General features: G+C 41.8%; 1 protein-coding gene across 4 annotated transcripts in view; it reads right to left on the reverse strand.

Annotated features, from left to right (window-relative positions):
• Positions 1-22,163, reverse strand: part of PPP1R13B (protein phosphatase 1 regulatory subunit 13B) — a 427,185-nt gene that overhangs the window by 175,361 nt on the left and 229,661 nt on the right. For 3 of the 4 annotated variants that reach the window (XM_086937879.1, XM_086937878.1, XM_086937880.1), the window contains one exon: positions 3,030-3,131. In XM_086937879.1, coding sequence (XP_086794005.1) covers positions 3,030-3,131 — 102 coding nt within the window. Of the gene's footprint in view, positions 1-3,029; positions 3,132-21,015; positions 21,121-22,163 lie in introns of those variants that run through there. The other variant, XM_086937881.1, reaches the window with a different exon arrangement.

Below are 22,163 nucleotides of genomic sequence, written 5' to 3' on the forward strand. Positions count from 1 at the left end.
CTCTTTCCATCCAAATCAGAGTGAATGGAATACGGACTCACAGTCGATATGGAAACATCAAACAGACGAAACAACGGAAGGTGCCTTTAATTGGGTGTACCTAGAGGAAGAGACCATGCCCCCGGATGACGCATACCTTCCTACATTGGACAAAAAGGAGGAAATCAGATCGACGGCGTGTGACGACATCGAGGAGTGTTTGGTATGCAGCGGAGACCGAGTGAATTGCGGAGAAGGAGATATCGGAGGACAAAAGACGGGAGAAGTGCGACCGGAGGCACCAACGAAGGAGATTGCAGTGCCTGGAGGCCAACAACAGCACGATTCGCCCAGCCACACTCACGTCACGAAGGAGTGTGGCTCAGCCAGGTACGACAGCGGGTGTCGGGCTGGTTGGGGGGGCGAGGAGACTCGTCTTAACAGTGGCACGTCCAACCGGCTACTGCCTGTGGGGCTTAATTTGTACATACTCCGGCTTTCTCTCCTCCCCTTGCTTACCCGTACCCAATTCACCCTTCCCTCACTATTGTCTCACCCACCTTGTGTATATAGGCATTTTGTATATACACTCGTGCAGCGGTGGCCCTTCACTTCCGGGTTTTCCCTTGGGCATACCCTTACAGAAATAACTTCCTGACGGGTGCATATTTCATTTTCTGCATGTCCTGTGATGGAGTAACCAAGGAAGAACAGACGGTAGAGGACTACAAGAGAGCCCTAAAGGACCCGAGAAAAACCTCAGACATTACCTGCAACTAGGGATCCTGCCATATTAGCCCGGGAAAGACTTACACTAAGAAAAAAATAAACCTGTATCAAAATAAAACCCTATATACCAAGGTCCAGTCTCAGACCCCTTCCTTCGAACCTGCAACACAGTGTTATGATTATTCCCCCCAGTCTTTCATTATCCTAATGTTTCAAAAAGGATTAATTTGGGTAGAAATCAATTCTTATTAAAGTGATCCCCAACCACTGTGTTACGCTTTAAATTCGAAGTTTATGCTATTCCAGACCACGCACTCTTAAACAACACTGCCTACCAGTATGGATCACATGTGACTCCTACACCTGGTAGAGCGGTCTTATGTAACATTTCCTATACACTGATTTACCCACATGATTGTCTCTGTGTAATGTGTGTGTGATGGAAAGTGCCTTAACAACCTACACTGGTATGAGTGGCGCTATAAAAAATATTAAATGCATCTGCGAGAGTGGTTATGGAGACTTGAGGGGCACTGTTAAAGGGTGGTAGTGAGGGAATCCAGGGCAAAGGTGGTTATTGGCGGGGGCAACAAACATCGCTGAAGCGCGCATTGCCAACGCTAAAGCCAGCCCTGATGCCATGAAGGCTTTGACAGGACCCAACGCACTGCTTTCATATGGCAAACACTGTTGCAGAGGGTGGCTGCCGTGCACACCTAAGACCAGGGCTGCACCCAACCTTCCCCCCACAACTGCCCCAGAACCAACCAGCAGGTAACGCTGGTTCTCTACCTGCAGTCAGAACAGAGTGACTGTAATGTGCACCAAAGACTCAAGAGCAGGTACTTGAGAATTTCATGCACACATCAATAGTGGAGTAAGAATGAGCGAGGGAAGTGTGAACTTACACCTGTGAGGCCACCTGCACCTAAATTCATGCTTCTAGCACAGAATGCTGAGGACTATATTTGACAGGGTCACCCAGTGGGAGAGAGTACTAGCAAGGGGTGGAGGGTCTAGCTTTCACAAGTTATTGTAAGCAAGGGTGCCATCCTGTATTCGCTAATCGAATTGCACTGTGTCGTAGTAAGTTCTGCTGTGTGATTAAAAGTACTTCATTATATATAAAGGAAAGCACTTGGATGGACGTTGAAGTTAATGTGTCTGTTATTGCCTGTTGAATTCGGAGTTCTTGCTCCCGACACAACCTCCATGAGACCCCTATGACTGTTTGACCTTCTTCCCTGAGAGTTAAGTACGGAATGATTTGTACTTGGCCCATTTTGCACAGCCATAGAAAGACGGACCAAGACATCAGTGGCAAAAAAAAAAAATCAACGAACTATAGTTGGGGCTCAGTAGTCTGCCCTGCACTCTGCCCCCCCCCCCCCTCCCCACTCAACTCACACCACCCCCGAACATGGTCTGACACACCCCATATCATGGAGACCGATTACTATCACAATCCCTCAAGCTTTGGTAGTCTTGAAACAGGTCAACTGAATCACAATGGTGAGATGTTGAAGGGGTAAAAAGCATTTGTGATCCTTTAACTTTACGGAGAGATGTAGGTATCTGACAAAGTCAGTGGACCCGATTCCATAGGTTTCTTCCAATAAAGTGTGCGACTTACTGCTGAAAATTCAAAAGAATGTCAAGAATAGGTCAAAAGTAACTACCCACAAACAACATTCATAAATTGAGCTCAATGATTTACGATCATGAAATTCCCAGGTACCATTCTCTAAATCATGAAAGCTAACACTGGTCATTTCTGGTTGAAAACAAGAATGCACGCAACTTCTGCCTGGTCTCAAGTGAAGTAGCCTGATCAACTAAGGGGTAGGAAGCTGTTAGGCGTATGTGTTGTTATAGAGAGTGTTTTCTTCAAACCACACATTTCCGACATTTTTTTCCACTTTGAGCTCATCGTTACAGAGAATTCGAAAGAACTATCACTCCTTGCTGCCTATTTGTAATAATTTCATTTACCAGAAATATATGATTGTGAAGCGTGCAACCTAATACGAATAATTATATTCTTGGTCAGAATAACCTCTGCAAAGCATCTTCAGAGGCAGTTAAGTTCTAACCTCAATGTATCTTCTATCATGGAGAACTGTACGAGAATCGTTCATCTATATGTGCACTTTAAAAGCTGGAGGGCTGAGGGCACACCATTACAAATTGTCACCAGTATACAGCAGGGGAAACAAATTCCTGAGCGCATACTTGAAGAGACAAGTCTGGATAGGTAGGATATCCTATAGGGTACTACATTACATAATTGTTTGCTTGTTTTTATCCTACAACAACTTTACCTTGGCCACGAGAATCTGCTGCTGGCTCTCAATTTGCTGCTGCTGTCTGGACGCCATGTCTTGTAGCTCGTTAAGCGTGAGCTCTACACGTGGATTCCCAACCTGTAGAGTGGGAAAATGTATCAGTTAATGGTTTGAGGAGGAAAATGCGGTGAGGATTGTATAATGGGAAAACAGGGACAACAAACACTTGCTTTCAGGAAAATGTGCTATGCGTTTAACTTTGTCTAAACACATTCATAGCAGCATTACTCTTCACAAATATACTTAATTGAATGACAAATCAGAAGCAAGTGAATACAGTAAAAAATCACTTCTATAAAGAAAAGATGACGCTATTTATTAAATATTTATTTCACCAAGATAAGAACATGTCAATTTATCTTACACAAAAAATGCTGATAGTATCTATGCCAAATTCTGGCTTGCAAAGAATATGGCCTAGACTCCTCTTTTCTGAGCAGGAAGTTTCTTTTTTTTTTCTTTTTTTTTCCAAGTACTTTTTATTGAAATTGACTGCAGGACTGGATCTATTCCTAGGTCATTCCGATAGCAGCAGTGAATGGGAACATACTCTATTCCCAAACAGACATTCTGCTAATCACTATTTATGTTTGAATGTCGGCTGGATTTCTCAATAAGAAACCTTTTCGATTAATCTTATTTTTAAACTTTTCACCATTTTTCTTACTTGGGTTATTCCATTTTGTAAACTACCATCAACCTCTTGAAACGAGTTGCAAAAGAGAATGGCTGGAGCGTAGTCTATGATCCATGAAAGCACCAAAATAAAATCCCACACTAGAACAGACCGAACAAAACGTGCACTGCTTCTAATCACTATGCTCCATATGCTCAACAAGGAAGTGCTTCAAGGAAAATCAATCCACACCACTGCATTACACCGGTATTCACATCCCCTTCATTTATTTAGGAGGTAAGAAAAAGGCTTGAAGTAATCTTCAACTACAAGACGGATGGCAGCAACCATTGTGATTGTTACTTTCCCAAAAACAACAAGTAACGAAAAAACAAATCCAACCCATCAAACCTCTGTGTAAAAGATGTGAAGAATGTGACTAACAATAGGGAATCCTTCAATAGTGCTTCAAGACGATACCAGCTTCCATGACCATGATTTTCAAACATTAACTGCTAATGGATGCTAGACTCACTCAGCCACTCAAATCGCCCAGACAGGTCACTTTAGAAAAGACGGGTACACTTTAAAACGATTACCCGGCAACTTGAATACGAACATTTAAGTATTTTAGTTTCTATTACGCTCTTCCAAATTGCATCAAAGCTAGTATGGAAATGTTCTACCCACTTAGTTATCGTTTTCCATCACTGTCCTCTATGATCTTTATCTGTTCCCACACCTCTTTTGCCACATTTCCTTCCTCTGCTCTTAGCCCTCCCTCCTCTTTCTCTTTTCCACCGATTTCTCACGTCTCCCCCCTTTCTCTAATCTGTTAATACTGAGGCTGCTTCCCTCTCATATCCTCTCCCATGCCTTACCTCACTCAAACAACTCTAACTCCTTCTTTAACCACTTTCCCCTTTCCCTCATCTTTTCCTCCTTTGACTAACCGTACTAACTCAGTTCTTTTCTTCTCATTCTTTCAGCATCTTGAACTCTTTTTTCACCCCTGTCCACTCTCTCTGTGCCCTTCATTACTTGTATCGCTCCCTTCTTCGATTTCCTTAAGCCAACCCTTTTCACTCATCCTTTCACGAAGTTCCCTTTTCCACTGACTTGAATATCTTGTTCTGCCTAGTCCAGTCCTCCTCTATCCTTATTTCAGTTTGCATCATCACTGACCTCCCTTTCTTTCCTGGTCCACTCTTATCTGCTTTAATTCACATCCATTCGGTTCGCATTCTAACCCCTCTTCTCTCACTTCCTTGAAAGCCTTTCCTCTCTGGACATTGAACTCTCCCTCGCTTCTTTGTTTAACCTCCCGTTTCCCTTTCACTCCACACCGTTCATCCTCTCCACAAACCTCTCCTACCTACAACCCTTATATTCTGGTATTAATTTTCTCTCTTCCCTCTCCACACTGCCCCCTTTTCTCTTTGCCCTTCACCACCACCACCACTTCCGATCTCCTCATTCTCCTTTTACCCTACTTTATCTCACCTTACTACTTTTTTCTCTTTTTACATTATATCGAACAGTGTTTGGAGGATGGGAATTACCTGAACAAGGACTCTCAGCAAGCTCACTCACTTGGTCAAATGACCACACACACAAATTCCCCGTTAACAACCATTACAAACTTTGCCCATGTCTGTTTGAAGAAAGACTGCAAGAACCTCCCCTAGGAGCACATGAAACACATCCACAAAGTGATTGACCACATGTTAGCAATCTATCAACTGCTGAACATCTAACAAATTGTGCGGTTGGGTCTAAGCAGAGGCGACCGGCTGCAGGGGACAAGTTCAACAGACACCTCAGCAGTACCAAGTGGACAAGCAACTGGCGAACTCGGTGCTATATAAAAATACTGTTATATTTGCATTTGCTTCATGTCACGTTTCATGTCCACGCTGCACTCGCGCTGCTCCACTTTGTGACATGTCCTGTGTTCTATGTAACGGTTGGCAGTTGCCCGTTTCATCTTGTACACGATGGTTGGGTTTTCTGCTTTGCATCTTAAATAAACTATCCTGAACTACACGACGCTGGTGTTCCGCATTCAACTTTGTTTACAACATTTTTTGGCGACTGACGAGGGCGGAGGATAACGTGTGGAAGATAGCTGCCAGAAAAGACGAAGCGAGGAAAAGAAAACCCGACCGGAAGATTTACCTTCGAAGAATGAGCGGTTGAAAGTAAGCCACGACGGAAGGTATGTCGTAAATCACTCACCGTGAAGGGAAGTGTGCCCAAGACTTTATTTTCCCAAGCGCGACGGAGCGTTAACTGTTGCTCCTTGGCCCGTCGACGCAGACAACAGCGCCCCTTGCTGCAAGTGGTCTTAAAAGGGAAATTACTCTTGAAGGAAAGGCTTTACCAGTGAGCCCCACTGCTCAGAGGGCGGAGTATATTAAAAGGGAAACGCACAGCCAAAGGGAAAGCGTTTTTAAATAAAATACCACCGCTATTCTTTCTACAGTGACACACTCACTTCCATGCAAGTTCGCTTGTGTGTGTCACGTTGATTTTAAGACGTTTGCAATCAAAGACCACCGTCGTTGGTCAAGAGCAAATTCACAGTGACACACTCACTTTTAAATCGATCTCTACAGTGTGCCACTCAAACTTCAGTGACACACACACTTTAAGTTAAGACATTGCGAATATTGCTGTATGTGTAAAATTTTGCCTGTTTAAGTTATTTTGATTGTAGATTGTGTACCACTGCAGAGTATTCACTATGAATGTGAGCAATGCTATTCAAGCACCCGTTCCTTTCCTGAGTGCCCCTGGTGAACCCTCAATGGAGTGGGATGACTGGTGTGAGGCGTTTGAGAATTACATAATTGCTTTAGATGGCACAAAGTTCTCTGCCATCAGGAAGAAAGCTTTACTGCTGGGTGCTCTAGGCAAAGAGGGTCAAAGGGTATTTAAATACTTACCAAGTCCGCCTCTTGACATTGATGATGTTTACAAAGATGCTCTGTTTAGACTTTATACTAGATTTGCTAAACAAGAAAATGTTGTAATGCGCAGGCACAAATTTTACACTGCCCCTCAGAGAGAAAGTGAAACTATTGATGAATTTGTTTCTAGGCTGAGGGAACTCTCTGTGAAGTGTCAATTTGGGAATATTCAAGATGAGATGATTCGGGACCAGTTAATTGTGCAATGTTTTAGCAAGAAAACACAGGAAAAGTTGTGGGCAGCTAAAAACCCCACCCTTTCTGAGGCAATTACCATTGCTAAAGTCGCTGAAGAAAGCGATAGGTGTATGAAGGAGCTTAAAAGAATACAACTGGGACACACTAGTTGTCAGGAAGTTGCAAGCCTACAGGCAGATGCTTCAGAAAGCATAGCTTTAATACAAGGGAGGCAAACAAATAAGGGGGGGAAACCCACAACCTCATTTAATAAAAGCGTGACAAGCAAGTTTAAACCAGCCACACGTTCTTGTAATAGGTGTGGAAGCCCATTTCACTTAGCTGACTCAAAGAATTGTACAGCTTTGTCCAGGGATTGTTTAAAATGTGGGAAGAAAGGGCATTATGCACGAATGTGTAGATCAGTTGGCTCAAAAAAGGTTGCAATGGTTGAGGCTGAAGTTACTGATGATGAAGCAGAGGTTATGATGATTACGTCTGCTGGCAACCTGGAGTCAATGGAGAATGTTGTCTTATCTCGGCCTAAAGCAGATTTTGAATTGAATGGTGTAATTGTCAATTTAATGGTGGATACGGGATCACTGTACACAATCATCCCTAAGATATTATACAATTCATCTTGCTCTGGTTCAATTTTAGTGAAATCTGATATCACATTAAGGGGTTACCAGGGTGTGAGCATTGGTGTCCTTGGATACTTTGAGGCAAGTATCAAGTTTAAAGGGAGGGTCACTCAGGGGAAGGTTTACGTGTCCCCACATGGCCCTGCAATTTTGGGGTGGTTACACCAATATGAACTTAACATAAGGGTGAACCCAAGAGCTGATCCACCTGTAATGTGTATTGACGTTGAAAGTGTATGTAATACAGTCCATGATAACTTAGAAACCATTCTTAAAAAACATGAGTGTATCTTCAATGAGAAGTTGGGGGAGGCCATTGGCTATCAGCACATCATCAAAACCAGAAGAGATATAGCACCTGTGAAACACACTGCAAGGAAAATACCCCTTTCTGCAAGAGATGAGGTCAGGAAAATCATCAAGCAGTTATTAGAGGATAACATAATTGAGCCTGTGGAGGCCACACAGTGGTTGAGTCCAGTGGTGATCACACAGAAACCGGACAAATCTTTGCGCTTCTGTGTGGACCTGCGGAGCCTTAACAAAGCGGTGATAATGGATAGCTTTCCGCTTCCGAACATAAATGAGATTGTCCTGAGTTTGGGTGGAGGAAAGGTATTTTCAAAGTTAGACCTTCGCAGTGCGTACCATCAGGTAAAGCTCCACCCGGACTCAAAGCAGTTTACGTCGTTCATCACACCGGAGGGTACTTACCAATTTAAAAGACTCCCTTTTGGCCTCTGTTCTGCAGCAAGTGCTTTCCAAAGGATCATTACTGATGTATTAAAAGACATTGAAAGGGTAGTATTTTTCCAGGACGACATCCTGATTCATGGTTTGGATGTGGGTGACCATAATGTTATTCTGGACAAGGTTCTTTCTGCTCTTTCAAGGGCTGGTCTGACATTACGCAGAGAAAAGTGTGTGTTTGCTGTTAAAGAAGTGGACTACTTAGGGTACCATGTATCTGGCCTTGGCATACAACCCAAGAAAGACCTTGTAAGTGCAATATGTAATGTGTCTGAACCTGATGACAAAGACAAGTTAAGGTCTTTTATGGGCATGGTTGAGTACTATGCAAAATTTGTAAAGAACTTTGCTGAAAAAGTCGAACCTTTACGTATTATCATGCGGAAAGGGAAAGGTTTCACTTGGGGTGCGGTTCAGAGGAATGCCTTCCTATTGATCAAACAGAACATATTAGATGCTAACATTCTGTCAAGTTTTGTACAGTCTTATCACACCTTCCTAACTGTTGATGCTAGTTCCTTTGGGATTGGTGCGGTCTTAACACAGAAAGGGGGTGGCAAAGAGAACACCATTGCATTTGACACCAAAGAACCGCCCAAGGAGTTAGTGACTGAGAATGTAGTCGTGTTTTTAGAGGACTTGGAAAGTGATTTACCTAGCTCCATATCTAGCAGGGAATGGATTGAGGAAATGGCGAAAGATCCCGTTATGGCTGGTCTAATCAAGATGTGCAAAGAAGGGGTGTCAAGGCAGAGCACTGTCTCATCTGCTCTTAGGCCTTATGTTCAGTTACAGGACGAGATTTCTTTACAGGGGGAGCACATCCTTGTGCGGGGAGAGAAGTATGTACCTCCGACATCCCTTAGACCCCGCATCATTGCGCTGGCGCATGAGGGCCATCTTGGCCAAACCCTTACTGGCAAACGTGTTAAAGCGGATTTTTGGTGGCCAGGTGTAGATGCACAGGTGAAGGGTTGGGTTGAGCAGTGCCAGGCATGCAGGGAGTCTGAAAAGAGGTTACAAGTTTGTGCCAGTAAAGATGGCATGGGGAGGATCATTGCAGACGATGGTGTATGGCAGAAGGTCTGCATTGATTTCATAGGTCCTTTTCATGATCTGACTGATGCTGAGAAATTCGCTTTTGTTTTGTTTGACTCAACTTCCAGGTGGGTTGAGGTCGCTTTCATGAAAAGCATTACTGCAGAGTCCACTATCAAGGTCCTTGATGAAATATTTCGATGTGAGGGCATTCCCTCAATGGTGTTAACGGATAATGGTACGCAGCTTACCTCTGCCATTATGGAGGAATATTTTGCTTTCCTTGGTTTGAAGCACTTGCGTACATCGCTCTACAACCCACAAGGGAATGGACTTTGTGAGCGAATAAACAGGCTTGTTAAGGGTACTATGCAGCTCGCTTTAGCGTCAGGTCGCCCTGTGCAGAAGGAGATCAAGGAAATGCTGTGGGCATACCGCACTACTGTTCATAGCAACATGTCTGTAACACCTTTTGAGCTCATGAGGGGGAGGGTGCCAGGCACTAAACTCATTCCTACTTGGCTACATGAGAAAAAAAAGGGTGTGGGGGGCGACTTCATGGGGAAAGCTGTCTCTTCCAAAATAGCTGAAGGGGACCTGGTAAAAGTAAAACCTGGGGGCAATCAAAGGATGTTCAACAAATTTAGGGGACCCTACCAGGTAAGGTCCGTAGTTGGCAACTATGTTAAGCTACAAAATGGTCAGACGTGGAATCTCCGCAGGGTAGCACTTTACCAAAGAAAGCCTAAGTTTGTTCCTTCAGTTCAAATTTCTAAGGATGTGATTACTGATAGAGTTTGCAGACCTCTTCGCTGCAAGGTGGCTCCTGCCTATTTGAAAGACTACGTGTAACTTCGTCTGTTTAAGGGAGAATGTGGGGTTGAATGGTTTGTTTTATTTTGTTCTGCATTTCTCTGCATTTCCCAAGACCAAGTGATGTGTTCAATGATGCTTTGTTTTTCTTGTGTTTCACCTTTTCTTTGTAAAGGGTTACTATGAGCTTTTGATTTACTTATGCTGATTGTATCTTTTTTCCTTCTCTGTTTAAGGAAAGGAGATGTGTTATATTTGCATTTGCTTCATGTCACGTTTCATGTCGCGCGCTGCACTCGCGCTGCTCCACTTTGTGACATGTCCTGTGTTCTATGTAACGGTTGGCAGTTGCCCGTTTCATCTTGTACACGATGGTTGGGTTTTCTGCTTCGCATCTTAAATAAACTATCCTGAACTACACGACGCTGGTGTTCCGCATTCAACTTTGTTTACAACAAATACCTAACATAACATTATACTGAACTTCAAATGTAGTGTTTTGGGGAGTGGTGCTAAAGTGGGAACTAGCAATTGTGCTTGCATGATTTACATAACATTATGTTTGTGTACAGCATAATTAAAAATGCACTATTAACAAAACGTGCAACCTACACACGTATAGGTTCCTTTACTAAACAGCCAATTGTTCTGGCTTTAATGTGCCAACAGGCATTCACAAATGCTGTTAACATGCTGCAAGCACAACTGCGAACGCCTGCCATATTTGGTCTGACAATTCAGTAAAAAGCAAAGAAGCAGTACGATCTGTGTAGAAGGCCTGTAGGAGATAAAGAAGTGAACGTGACGGAGTGATGACCAAGGTCACGTTTCAGATGTAAAATAGTACCTCGTGAATTCTAACGGAAGCACTTCCTGGAAAGCAGAATGAGGCACCAAATAATAGCTTACAGAATGAGTTGAGGGTAATTCTCCTCTAGGTGGAGCCAAAGTTCACGCCATTTGTATTTTAAAGAGTTTGTAACCATTCGTCACGCAAACTTCAATGCTATCAAATAAGCTTGATGAATAACCTTTAAAGACATTAACAAATCCGACATGGGCCCATGGATAAAGTACTCAAATGCTGGTTACAAATAGGCAATTGAAGCTAATTGATAAATAACAAACACCTCTAATTAAGAACAAGAAGGGATTAAGAGATTAACCGTTATTTGGTAGTACTGGTAACAAATATTCTTCCGGGACATAACTGCACATGCTTGTTGCTGGTAGTGAATATGAAATGGCAGATGACTCCGTGTCAATAATACTTACACGACTTGGGGCTGTTGAAGTTTTAATAATGACGCTGTGGAAAACCACACTGATTTGTTATTCTATTTTACCGACAAAGTGGAGAAGGACAAAGGCTGCAGGAAGCATGTAAGAAAACCTAAACTCCAACATAAAACCCCAAGATACATTAGGAAAATTAGGATATGCTTCACATAACTTGCCAATAAAAAGAGGCAAAAGTTAAAATGTTATTACATGACACTATTCAAGAAATGCTCTCAGTGTAATCGCCCACCAGTGACTTTCAGTGACTGGGGGGGTGGAGACGGCTGGGAGCACTTGGGGAGGGTAAAGAGGGAGAGACACGTCATTTTCAGGATGATGAATCCCAGGGTGACGAACCTACACTGACTCACCCAGGCTGATATATATGAACAACGACATTTCAAGATGATTCAGTATCTTTGATGCTGATCTCCGGACCTGGGTTTAGCTATTATTGCAGGAATATCACTTAATCTCCTTTATCTAGATGTGTGAGATTACATGATTGTGTAGTGTAAATGCTTATATATTGAAAAACTATTTGCACTAATCAATCTTGAATTATTTTACAAGCATCCACAACTCCGCTCATGTACAGAACGCTCTTCTGCCCACACTAGCCGTGTGCTGTAGAAAGGCCAATACATAAATAAGAACTGCGTATTTTATTGCCAGCCCAGTCAGGCAAAACAAATAAATACATCAAATATAAATAAGAAAAAAAAAGAGAAACCCATGTACCAAAACATCTCAATCATAAAACAATAAAAACGTTACGATTTTGTAAACAAAATATATAAAATATTGTTAAAAGTGGAAACAATTAATGTTACAAGGATAGTCTCTGTAAATGACTGTCAACAAAACAAGTATGAAACAAGAACATAACAGGAGGATGGACACGGGATTAAGGAGAAAGGAGGAACCAGATTGAGGGTAAAGGGCACAATATAAGTAGGAAGGGTGAAAGGTAAGGTTTCCACACAAGAAACAGTGGCGCAGAGAAGCGAGGGGAGGCCGAGGTGCATTGGGAATGAACTGAGAAGAACAGGTAATGAGATAGTCTACAAAGTAGAATATGGGCAGGAGGTAAAGACAGAAACTAAACAAAGCTACGCAGGAGGGGAGATAATAGAAAATAAAAGAAGGGATAAAGGAAGAAAGGAGGATTTGGCTCTGCACTTGTCAATTTCAATTGAATGGATATAAAAAGAAGGTTGAATCATCAATTTGGTTAAACCGTATTATTATGGCATTTCCTCAGAATTAATTTGTCAAGCGCAGTTTGTCAGAGTAACATTTATTAGCTTACCATTTCATTGAAAGTACAAGGGACAAAGTGACTTAATTCAGTCTGCTCTTAAAAAAGGGGAAATCGTCCTAACCTCTGTTTTCCCATCTAGAAAATACACTGCATGGTAAGCAAACCGCCTAAAGCAGCTCGCAGCCACTCGCCTCTCAGGAACACCTTAAGGATTTTTTAGGCCCCTTTTTAGAGCTACTTTGAATTTATGAACCAATTTCAGCCTTTTCATCGTCTCTTTTTATAGATCACCGACACTGCACAGGCACACTAGTCCAAATTCTAAATGTGATTCCATATAATATGTGTGTTTAGGTCGAGCTTAAGGGCAGCGCGCATGCGCTGCTCGCTCTGCGAGGCATGCTGTATTGGGGTATGCACTTCAAGCCCCTCCCACTCTCCGCCCATATTTGTCTTTGGCATGTGTCATTGTCCTTCGTAAATGCTGGCTTTCGATTCATTATTAGGTTTGTTGATCCCTCCTTGGTACCGCCATGTCTGCATTTGTTACCTCCCATAAGGATTGGACCTTTTACTGGTGGTGTTACACGGTCTGCTTTATAAGTTGGTGAGCACTATTTTGTTATCCACTAATGGGGACAATAGTGGCTGCTTTTCTTTTTGTATCTGTAGCACGCCCACACAGGACAATGGCGGCCGCTTTTCGTATAGAGCACTATGCCGCTCTAACTTTCAAAATGGCTACCCCCTACCTCCACAGCACTCACGGCACAATGGCTACGTTCTTTCACCTTTTTTTAAATATAAATGTCATGCTTAGTGTAGCGCTCTCTTTAGGAACACCGCGCTCAATTTCATTTTTTTTTTTGTTTAACTATAAAGTGGAGCGCGCGCCCGCTTCAGGGACACTGCACTCTTTTTTTAGTTTTGTATTTCTTTTTACTTTATTGGTGAGCGTGGCGCTCGATTCACGGACACCGCACTCTACAATGAAATAGGTCTTACTTTTGCCAACGTTTTACCTATTGGTATAGTAAATGACAATGCTTTTTACTATTATAAACTGCATTGTCATTTACAATGCCAATAGCCCAAAATCTCGCAATTGGGAGACCTACTGCATTGTAAATACTTGGTTCAATATTGTAATATAGCAGCAGCCCGCTAATATTCCTGCAAATAATCTTTGAGAACTGCTGTCATTTCTCATATGTGAGGTCCTGTTTCGATCGAAAAGTAACTTTTTTTTATGGATGTTGCATGGTGTTGAAAAACAAACAATATTTCTCTGAATAATCTTAGTAAACGACTCCCACACATCACCCATATTAAAAGTAGACCAAAAGACCAATGGTATTTAAAACGATCTATGTTTAAGAATCATTCAAGGTCATCAGGACAGGTCTGCGAGAAGAACAGAGCCGGATCTATCAAGGGGCCCCTAAAAGGCTTGGGCCCCTCGCCATATCTCACTTTGCCCATACCTTTGTCGCCTCTGGAGCAGCGGTTCATGGCTTCAGTATATTGGTAGTATACAACTGGGTTAACGCAAACAGTACTGGTCTATGGTAGGAAATTATGGCAAGCAAACAAACTGCTTGAAACACTCTATGCCGTATCAAAGCAGTACATTGGGTCAGAATGTGTCCATCAGTCATTCATAAAGGCCACTGGTAAAGCACTGGATAACACAATGACACTTCCTCATATGTTCACAATAAATTCGGAGGGAGGGAAGGAATTCGTGATCCGTTCAATTCCCTTATGGTCAAATATCAACTAATCAAAGAGGAAGGATCACTTGTCCTGCATTACATTGGGTATGCGAGAGCGGTTCTTTTCAATCCCAAATGAAACCCTCATGCACGTGTTCATTGGTGGCGACGTTGAGCGGTATATCTTTGTTCTCCGCTTTCCCTCACACGTGTCTGCATAATCATTGGGTTTTGTGGTTATGCAACCTCCACCAGGAGGCAATACCCTTTTGTTAAAACAGTAGTGACCAGAGATGGTGCTCCTGAAGGGTGAAGTGAGTTAAAAAATCTCTTGATTCCTGATCCATTTCTTTATTCTTTCTGGGTTGTAAGAGACAATAAAAACTATGTACGTGATTAAGAGTTATTATGACTATCACGCTAGATATGTGAAAAATAGGTCAACATGTTTCAGCCCTTAGTCGCCAGGAGGTCGGATGGGCTTTCTTCAGGACCAGGGGGTGAAGTGTGAAAGGTGAAAGATACTCCTAAGTATTACTCGGTGTAACAATATTAAGGAACCGTATGTGGTTGTGGTTCCAATAAGGTCCAATGGTACCTGTGGAGAAATATTTACAATAAGGGGGATTCTTAGAATTAGAACAAAAGGGAGGGGTTTAGTGGATTAATTTTAAAACAATATTTTAAAAAGACGTTATAAGCTATACCTGAATCACACAAAGCTTAGTAGGGTGGTGATTCATAGATACTTCTGGTCAGACCCTCTATGGCATGGACAAAGTCAACTCTCTCATTGTAAGGCAAACTGTTGTTTCGATGCACGCTCATTCGTGGGTTCGTACAGGCATTCAGGGAGATAGTTCACTGGAAGGCGTATTTCATATACCTTCAAAAACATTCTCACGCATTCTCTTAGTTAGGAGGCTTGCGGCATATAGATTAAGGTAACAGTCATTGGGTGGTGATAAGTTCACAGTGACCGTTTCAGTCAGGATATAGACGGAGTGGAATGGAACTACATGTGTTTTCAGAATTTTGTAAAGGAAAAGACGCGTGTGATACACTTATCGTGCTTTACTATATTTATGTGCAATTGGTGTAAATTGATGTATAACACATACACTCGTGTTTATTGTGACTATTTATTGTATAAAGCCAATACGTTATGTAGGCTCATTCATTTGGTAAGCAGATATCGAAGGCGTATTTCATGTACCTTCTAAGCGTCACTGCACATACAGACTTCCATTCTCATGTTTTAACAGCATACGTCATGCACACAAAAAGGATTGGTAGCTTGTTTCAGCCGTGTCAATAGGCTTGTTTAGAAAAACTGCCATCTATTATTCTCATCTACGTTTTTGCAATGGGGATGCGCAGAGGTTCGTTGAGCAAGTACCTTATTTTCGGGTTCAATTTTACCTCGTCGGAATCCGCGTGGGTCAGCGGTGCCTAATATGATAACAGTTTACATTTCAGTTAACTTTTCTGTGGTGTAATACGTTACGGTTTTGTAGACGTTGCTTCATTCTGCTACCTTCGGCTACCCCGTCATTTGACTGGTTCTGACTCTGCCACTGCGGTCCCGGAAACAGTTCTACTTCCTGGTTCGTGGGTTTAAGTTAGGGCAAAAGGAGGGGTAGAAAGACTATCTGTAGTCTTTTTTCATTTATAGAGATGTCGTGATTTTTTGAAAAATAGAAAATTAGAAAAATTAGAAAGATATATATACCAATCCAAGAGTACCAATAAGAAAAACAATTGTCTTGGTTTCTTTTGTTGTTTTTTATAAAAAGGTCCTCTGATTATTTTTCAATTTCTAATAGGTTAGTGTTGTAAGCTGTTATTATTTGTAGATGCTTCCCCACGGGATATTGTCATTCAATCCCTCGCGGTCTGTGCCCAGTCTATGTATCCATCTTTGCTCCTTTTCGAAAAGGATTCTTTCAGCATTATAGTCTGTGGGGCAGGGTTTCTAGAATGACCCAGTCGAGGTCATTAATTTTATGTCCTGCTTCAAGGTAATGAGTAGACATTTTCGTGGTTATCTTTTTGCATTTGATATTGCTTCTATGTTCACATAGGCGTTGTTTTACCTTTCTGCAGGTCATGCCAATGTCCAGTTTTTTGCACGGACATTTAATCATGTAAATAACATGACTTGTGTTGCAATTAGTATGGTTTTGCAGTTTCCACTTAAAGTTCGGTAACAGTTGTATTTCCTTTGTCACCTTTGTTAGGGGACAGACTGAACACAAGCCACAAGGGTAGTGTCCAACCACAGGGTTGGCATTCCAAGGTGACATGGTTAACGCTAATTGTTTTTGTGGAGCAGGTCTCGTGTGAACAAGCATATCTTTCAAGTTTCTGGTTCTTTTGTTGGCAAACCTGGGTTTCGGCCATTTTATGTTTGCTGAGGTTAGGATCTTCCAATTCTTATTGATACTCTTTTTTAGTTTATTACTTGCTGGGCCATAAGTAGTTACACACGTCAAGATGTCTGTTTCTGGTTGTGGTGGAGTTGGTTCTAGGAGTCCATCTCTATTTTGATTACGTGCCCTCTTTTTGCATCTTTCAATAATTCTTTTTGGGTAGTCTCTGTCTCCAAGTTTTTGTCCAAGTTCATTCGCCTGCTGTTTGTACTCAGTGATATTGCTGCAGTTCCTGCGCAGCCTCAAGAATTGGCTGTAGGGAAGATTTTCCCTTAATGGTCTGGGATGATAACTTAGGAACGAAAGTAGACTGTTTTTTGATGTTGGTTTGTGAAAAGTCTTAGTCTGCAGAGAGGAGCCTTCTGCATAGATGGTGATATCTAGGAAGTCTAACTGTTTTTTGTTAGCTGTGTATGTGAACTTCAACCATTCATCACATGTGTTTATCCAGTTATGGAATCCTAACAGGCTCTCTAGATCACCTTCCCAAATCAGGATGACGTCATCTATGTAACAGCGCCAAAACAGGATCTGCTTGTGAAAGGGATTTATGGGGTTGTTGATGTACTTCCCCTCAAAATTGCTTACATAAAGTCCTGCTACGCTGGGAGCGAACGTGCTCCCCATGGAAGTACCATGGCATTGCTGGTACATGGTGTTGTTGTACAGGAAATAATTTTCTGTGAGTGCGAGCTTGCAGCATTCGAGCACAAAATGTCTCGGGGTTCTATAGTCCCAGTTCAAATCAAAGAGGATGATGACTAGAGAGTTGATGAGGAATTTAAAAGGGAAGGTTGTGATGCACTTGGTCGATTGTTCAGTAGTTGGAACATGGCAGCAGAAATGACGAAGAGCGACTGCCTGATATGGGGGTTGAAAGCACATGGGAAATATAAGAGAGCGAGAGGATGCGAGGGATTTGGCGGAAGAAGCATGAGGTAATCAGGGCAGATGTTGCTGGGAATTAGATTATGTCAGCCTTATATGAGTCAAGGGTAAGAGAGCGGAGTGCCATCTGTTTGATGGGATGAGAAAGTCAAATATCATACTGGAGTTGGGGGATGAGGGACGTAAACAAGTGTGTCATGAAGAGATAAAGGATATTAGAAAACAAGCACTGCAAAGCTAATAGGTCTTGCATTAGAATTTTTTTAATGTTTGTTTTATTGCAAATTCCACATAAATAGGAAAAAAGAAAACATGTCTCTCTCTCTGCCTAAGCATATAGGTCATATGCTTGCAATAACAAAAATGTATTAAAAAATCTATATATGTAACAGTATGTGCGTTTCCCAAAAGGCATGCGTACTTAGAACAGGTAAAGAACAGAAGCTATTTTTGTTTAAAGCACTTTACTGGAAACTATATTCTTAATGGACCAAAGAAAAGATACTATCAGTGTTGAATTATTGTAAAAACAACAAAAAAAGCAACAACAAAAAACCAGCATAGTTGAAGGCAACATAGAGGACTCTAAAGTTAAAAAGGATACAAAATGAAAAGAGAAATCCTCTGGCAAAGTACTGGCCCACCAGTCCTAGCAGTGAAATGGACTTCTTTTTAAGAGAAAGTGCACATCTGATCAGAAAAAATGCTGCCACGCACAGTGCAAGAGAGCCAATGGCTGAAGTGGGCTGAACCATTGCCACATTCGTTACAGTTTGGTGGGTGGAACTCAAATATAAGTAACAGCTAAACAAGCCAATTGATGAAGCCGGCTGAGCCAACGGTACTCTATGTATGTATTTTTTCTTTTACTTATGTTTTTCATGAAACGAGGATGATTGGACAACTACAGTGGTCTATAAGCCAGACCTACAAAAAAGAGGAGGAGACGATATCAAAAAGAGGACGAAACATCAATGGAGGTGAAAATAAAAAAAGCAGAGAGTAAACGATTGTGGTTTAATGTATGCTTGATACAAGATAGAGTGATAACATCACAAGAAGAAATTGAGCAATTAGATACTGTATCAGTGAGTCTAGACAGGTAAGCATGGTGTAATCGGCAACACTGTCAAATACACTTGAACGGTTGAGGACGCTAAGGATAGAGGAGAGGTGGTTGGGATGGACTGATTCAGAGTGGTGGCAGGGGAGAGAAATGCAAAGGGTAGCATTCCGAATAACTGCTTGGAGACCAGGTTTCAGCAAATGGCAGCTGCGAGAATTTTGAGGGCATGCTTGCAAGTTGGTAGGAGATTGGGGGAAGAACATAACTAAGTAACAGAGGTGAGTGCACATCTTTGCCATAAGGGAGTGGATGTGATCCAAACACACAAAGAGGGTCCCTGAAGCATAAATTCAGAAATGGAGAAGAGACCAGGGAAAAATACTAGTAACAAAAAGCCAACAAACTCTTCTCCAAAATATAAATAGGTAAACACTACGTTTATGATATAAATGTACCATACATCAGACCAGTGTTATTATTTTTATTGATTTTTTAATATAAACATTTTCCTTTTTTTTAACTTTTTTTTAGAAAAAACATATATGGTCGTGATATTTAACAACGATAAATACATGTATAATATGTGAGCTCCACAAGTATAAAAAGTCACAAAAGAGCCAAATCATTACATTAAGAACAAAGACAACAACAGATTTATTACATCACAAGTTCAGACAAGACAATCACATACAATATATATATATATATACATATATATATATATATATATATATATATATATATATATATATATATATATATATATAGAGAGAGAGAGAGAGAGAGAGAGAGAGAGAGAGAGAGAGAGAGAGAGAGAGAGAGAGAGAGAGAGAGAGAGAGAGAGAGAGAGAGAGAGAGAGAGAGAGAGAGAGAGAGAGAGAGAGAGAGAGAGAGAGAGAGAGAGAGAGAGAGAGAGAGAGAGAGAGACCGACATGACAAATAAATAATAGAATCTTGATTCCTAAAGTGAGAACAGTAACAGTGCAGAATTAAAAAAATCCTCTAAAGTACAATGTTATGTAGACAAGTGCACCTACGTGTGTTTCGGAAGTTACAAGAAAGTGAAAGCAGATGGTGCGACCTTCATCAGGGCGCTGTCTATACATATATTTCTATGGCTGTTGCCATCCAGTGTGCACTCATTGAGAAAGCATGCATAAGGGGCTCACAACATTCTTCAATTACTGGTCTGAAATATGAAGGAATATAAATTAATATAAAGCAAATAGGACGAGGGGTAGGAGATTTAGATAAAGCGGACTGAATAGAGAGGATACCATGTGCTAGTGTGTATGAAGAAGAAAATTGGTACCACATGTATAGGTATTGTGCTTAGAAGACAAAGTAAGGAATCAGAACCTAAGTATACACCCCAGATGTGATTCAGGCTTGATGACAAGGGACTGAGGGTGCGAATACCCAGAGGGGGTAGTAGGGCACAAATGTGGATAGCCCTATCTCTTCAACGATATTATAGGAAATGAAGGGGAGAAAGGTCGGTGTGTGTCAGATGAAAGGATTTGACAATTGAGTTAGTAGAAACTTATGTTTTGGACATGGGGCTATGGTGATCTGGGAAGACAGGAGCTGGAATGTCAACTGTCAATAAGAATTAAGGCACAGAAGAAAAGGTGCTGACAGTGGAAAATAGAGGAGCGAAACTGTGACTAAAGATCGAATGATGTTAATGCAGTTGCAGTGATAGTTGGTGGGGCTAGAGAGAATGTTGGAGGGATGTTTCCAAGAATAATTTTATATTTTTTGATCATAAAGCATCATTATGAGGTTAAAGATACCGGGGCTAGGGAGGTAGAGAGTGAGTCCACTTCACAGAATGATGTGGAGGGTTGTGGGATTCAGTGTATGGAATAAAAAAAAAAAAAAGAAGAGGCATTCAAATGAACTAATTGTGGTACAGCGCCTAATGCATACTAGTAGTTTTTATAGATGTACAGATACATAAAATTCAGTTATAAAAAAATACTTCATCTAGTCTCTTGTATGGTACCATCAAGGCATTCCCCTATAATGAATCCTAACAATCGCAAAGGAACATCTAACAGTGAGTGATCATGGAAGAAAAACACCAAAACACTGCACAACAGATACCTCAGTTGGAGAAAAAAAACATACCAGCTAGCTCACGAGGCATTCGTGCGACAGAACAATTTGCTATTTAAACTATTCCAATCATCTTCTACGGAATGCAAAGCCATGGCGTGTTCCTTTTTGCTGATCCCAAATGGGCTCTATCAATCAATGCTTCTTGCACTTGGTGGAAATACTAACAAAAGGCATACGATAACCTGTAAGGTGATCCGCTGTGCCCTTCTTTTCATCCACATCTTGCCTGGTGCCAGTTCCGTTGAAAAGCTGCACTCCTCCCAAAAACAAGATGCTAATATTTCTTGAAAGAAGAGCTCCTAATAAAAGGACCCATCCACGGCGAGCCCCAATCCACATGCTTCTCCGCAAGATCGGTGAAAGAGTGAAGGCTCCGACAAGGAGGGCGAGGCAGAGGGCTGCAGCAGCTGCTTAAATCAACATGGGAGTCCTGGCATGTCAATTATCACTGCGCAGCACAGGGGGAGGAGAGTCCCAGATTTAATGAGTGTCGAGCACTCCCAGCAACCCACGTCTACGGTTTCTGTTATTTCAATCGCATTGTACAAAAATGCTGCATTTGAACACATCCCATGTTTACAATGCATACTTCTACACGTCATTAATTGTGAGGATACACTGCACTTTTAAAGACAGATGGTTCTTTCACCTTTTGCTCTACATTGTGTTTAGTACAAATCATATTTAATATCAGTTGAAGAAGTGCACCGTGGGTAAAGCATCGCTTTGGGGAAAGCCCTTGAAGTCGTCAACTAGGTACACAGGCACCTGCATATCCTGCTCATTTCAATCCTGGTGGCGACACACCCTGCACATTACACAGAGAGCCCGCCACCCCCGCCCCAAGACTGAATTTGTCACTTGCCAGATTGACGTGCCCAAGAGCATTCATTCCGAAAACACGTCCCTCAAGTGCACTTCCCTGACATTCCTTTAAAGCTTTGGGTGGATATCCCAAATATCCTTCTTCCCCCTCCGCTTCCCTACTACTCCTTCACTTATCTTGGTGCCAGCGTAAGTAACTTTTGTTCCTCACTTTGGGCTCCAATCTTCCTCCTGCTCTGTTTTTTAGGTCTGGCTAGAGGCAGCTTTAACTGTTTACCAGCCTGCATGCTCACCCAGAAAGAGAACGCGTGTTGAGCCTAAGAATTGGGCATTAGATTTAGCAGCGCCTGTGTTAGCCTCCCTGTGAAGAAGATACATTTCTCATAATGAACAGAGACATTGTTAACACACATCAAGTAGAGTAGGAAGGGGCACTGCATGATGTACCCCCGTGCCAAGTAGAGTAAGAAAGGGGTACAGTCTGACCTCTTTGGCAAATACAACA

Source organism: Lissotriton vulgaris, chromosome 9 (genome assembly GCF_964263255.1).
Source record: "Lissotriton vulgaris chromosome 9, aLisVul1.2, whole genome shotgun sequence".
NCBI lineage: Eukaryota > Metazoa > Chordata > Amphibia > Caudata > Salamandridae > Lissotriton > Lissotriton vulgaris.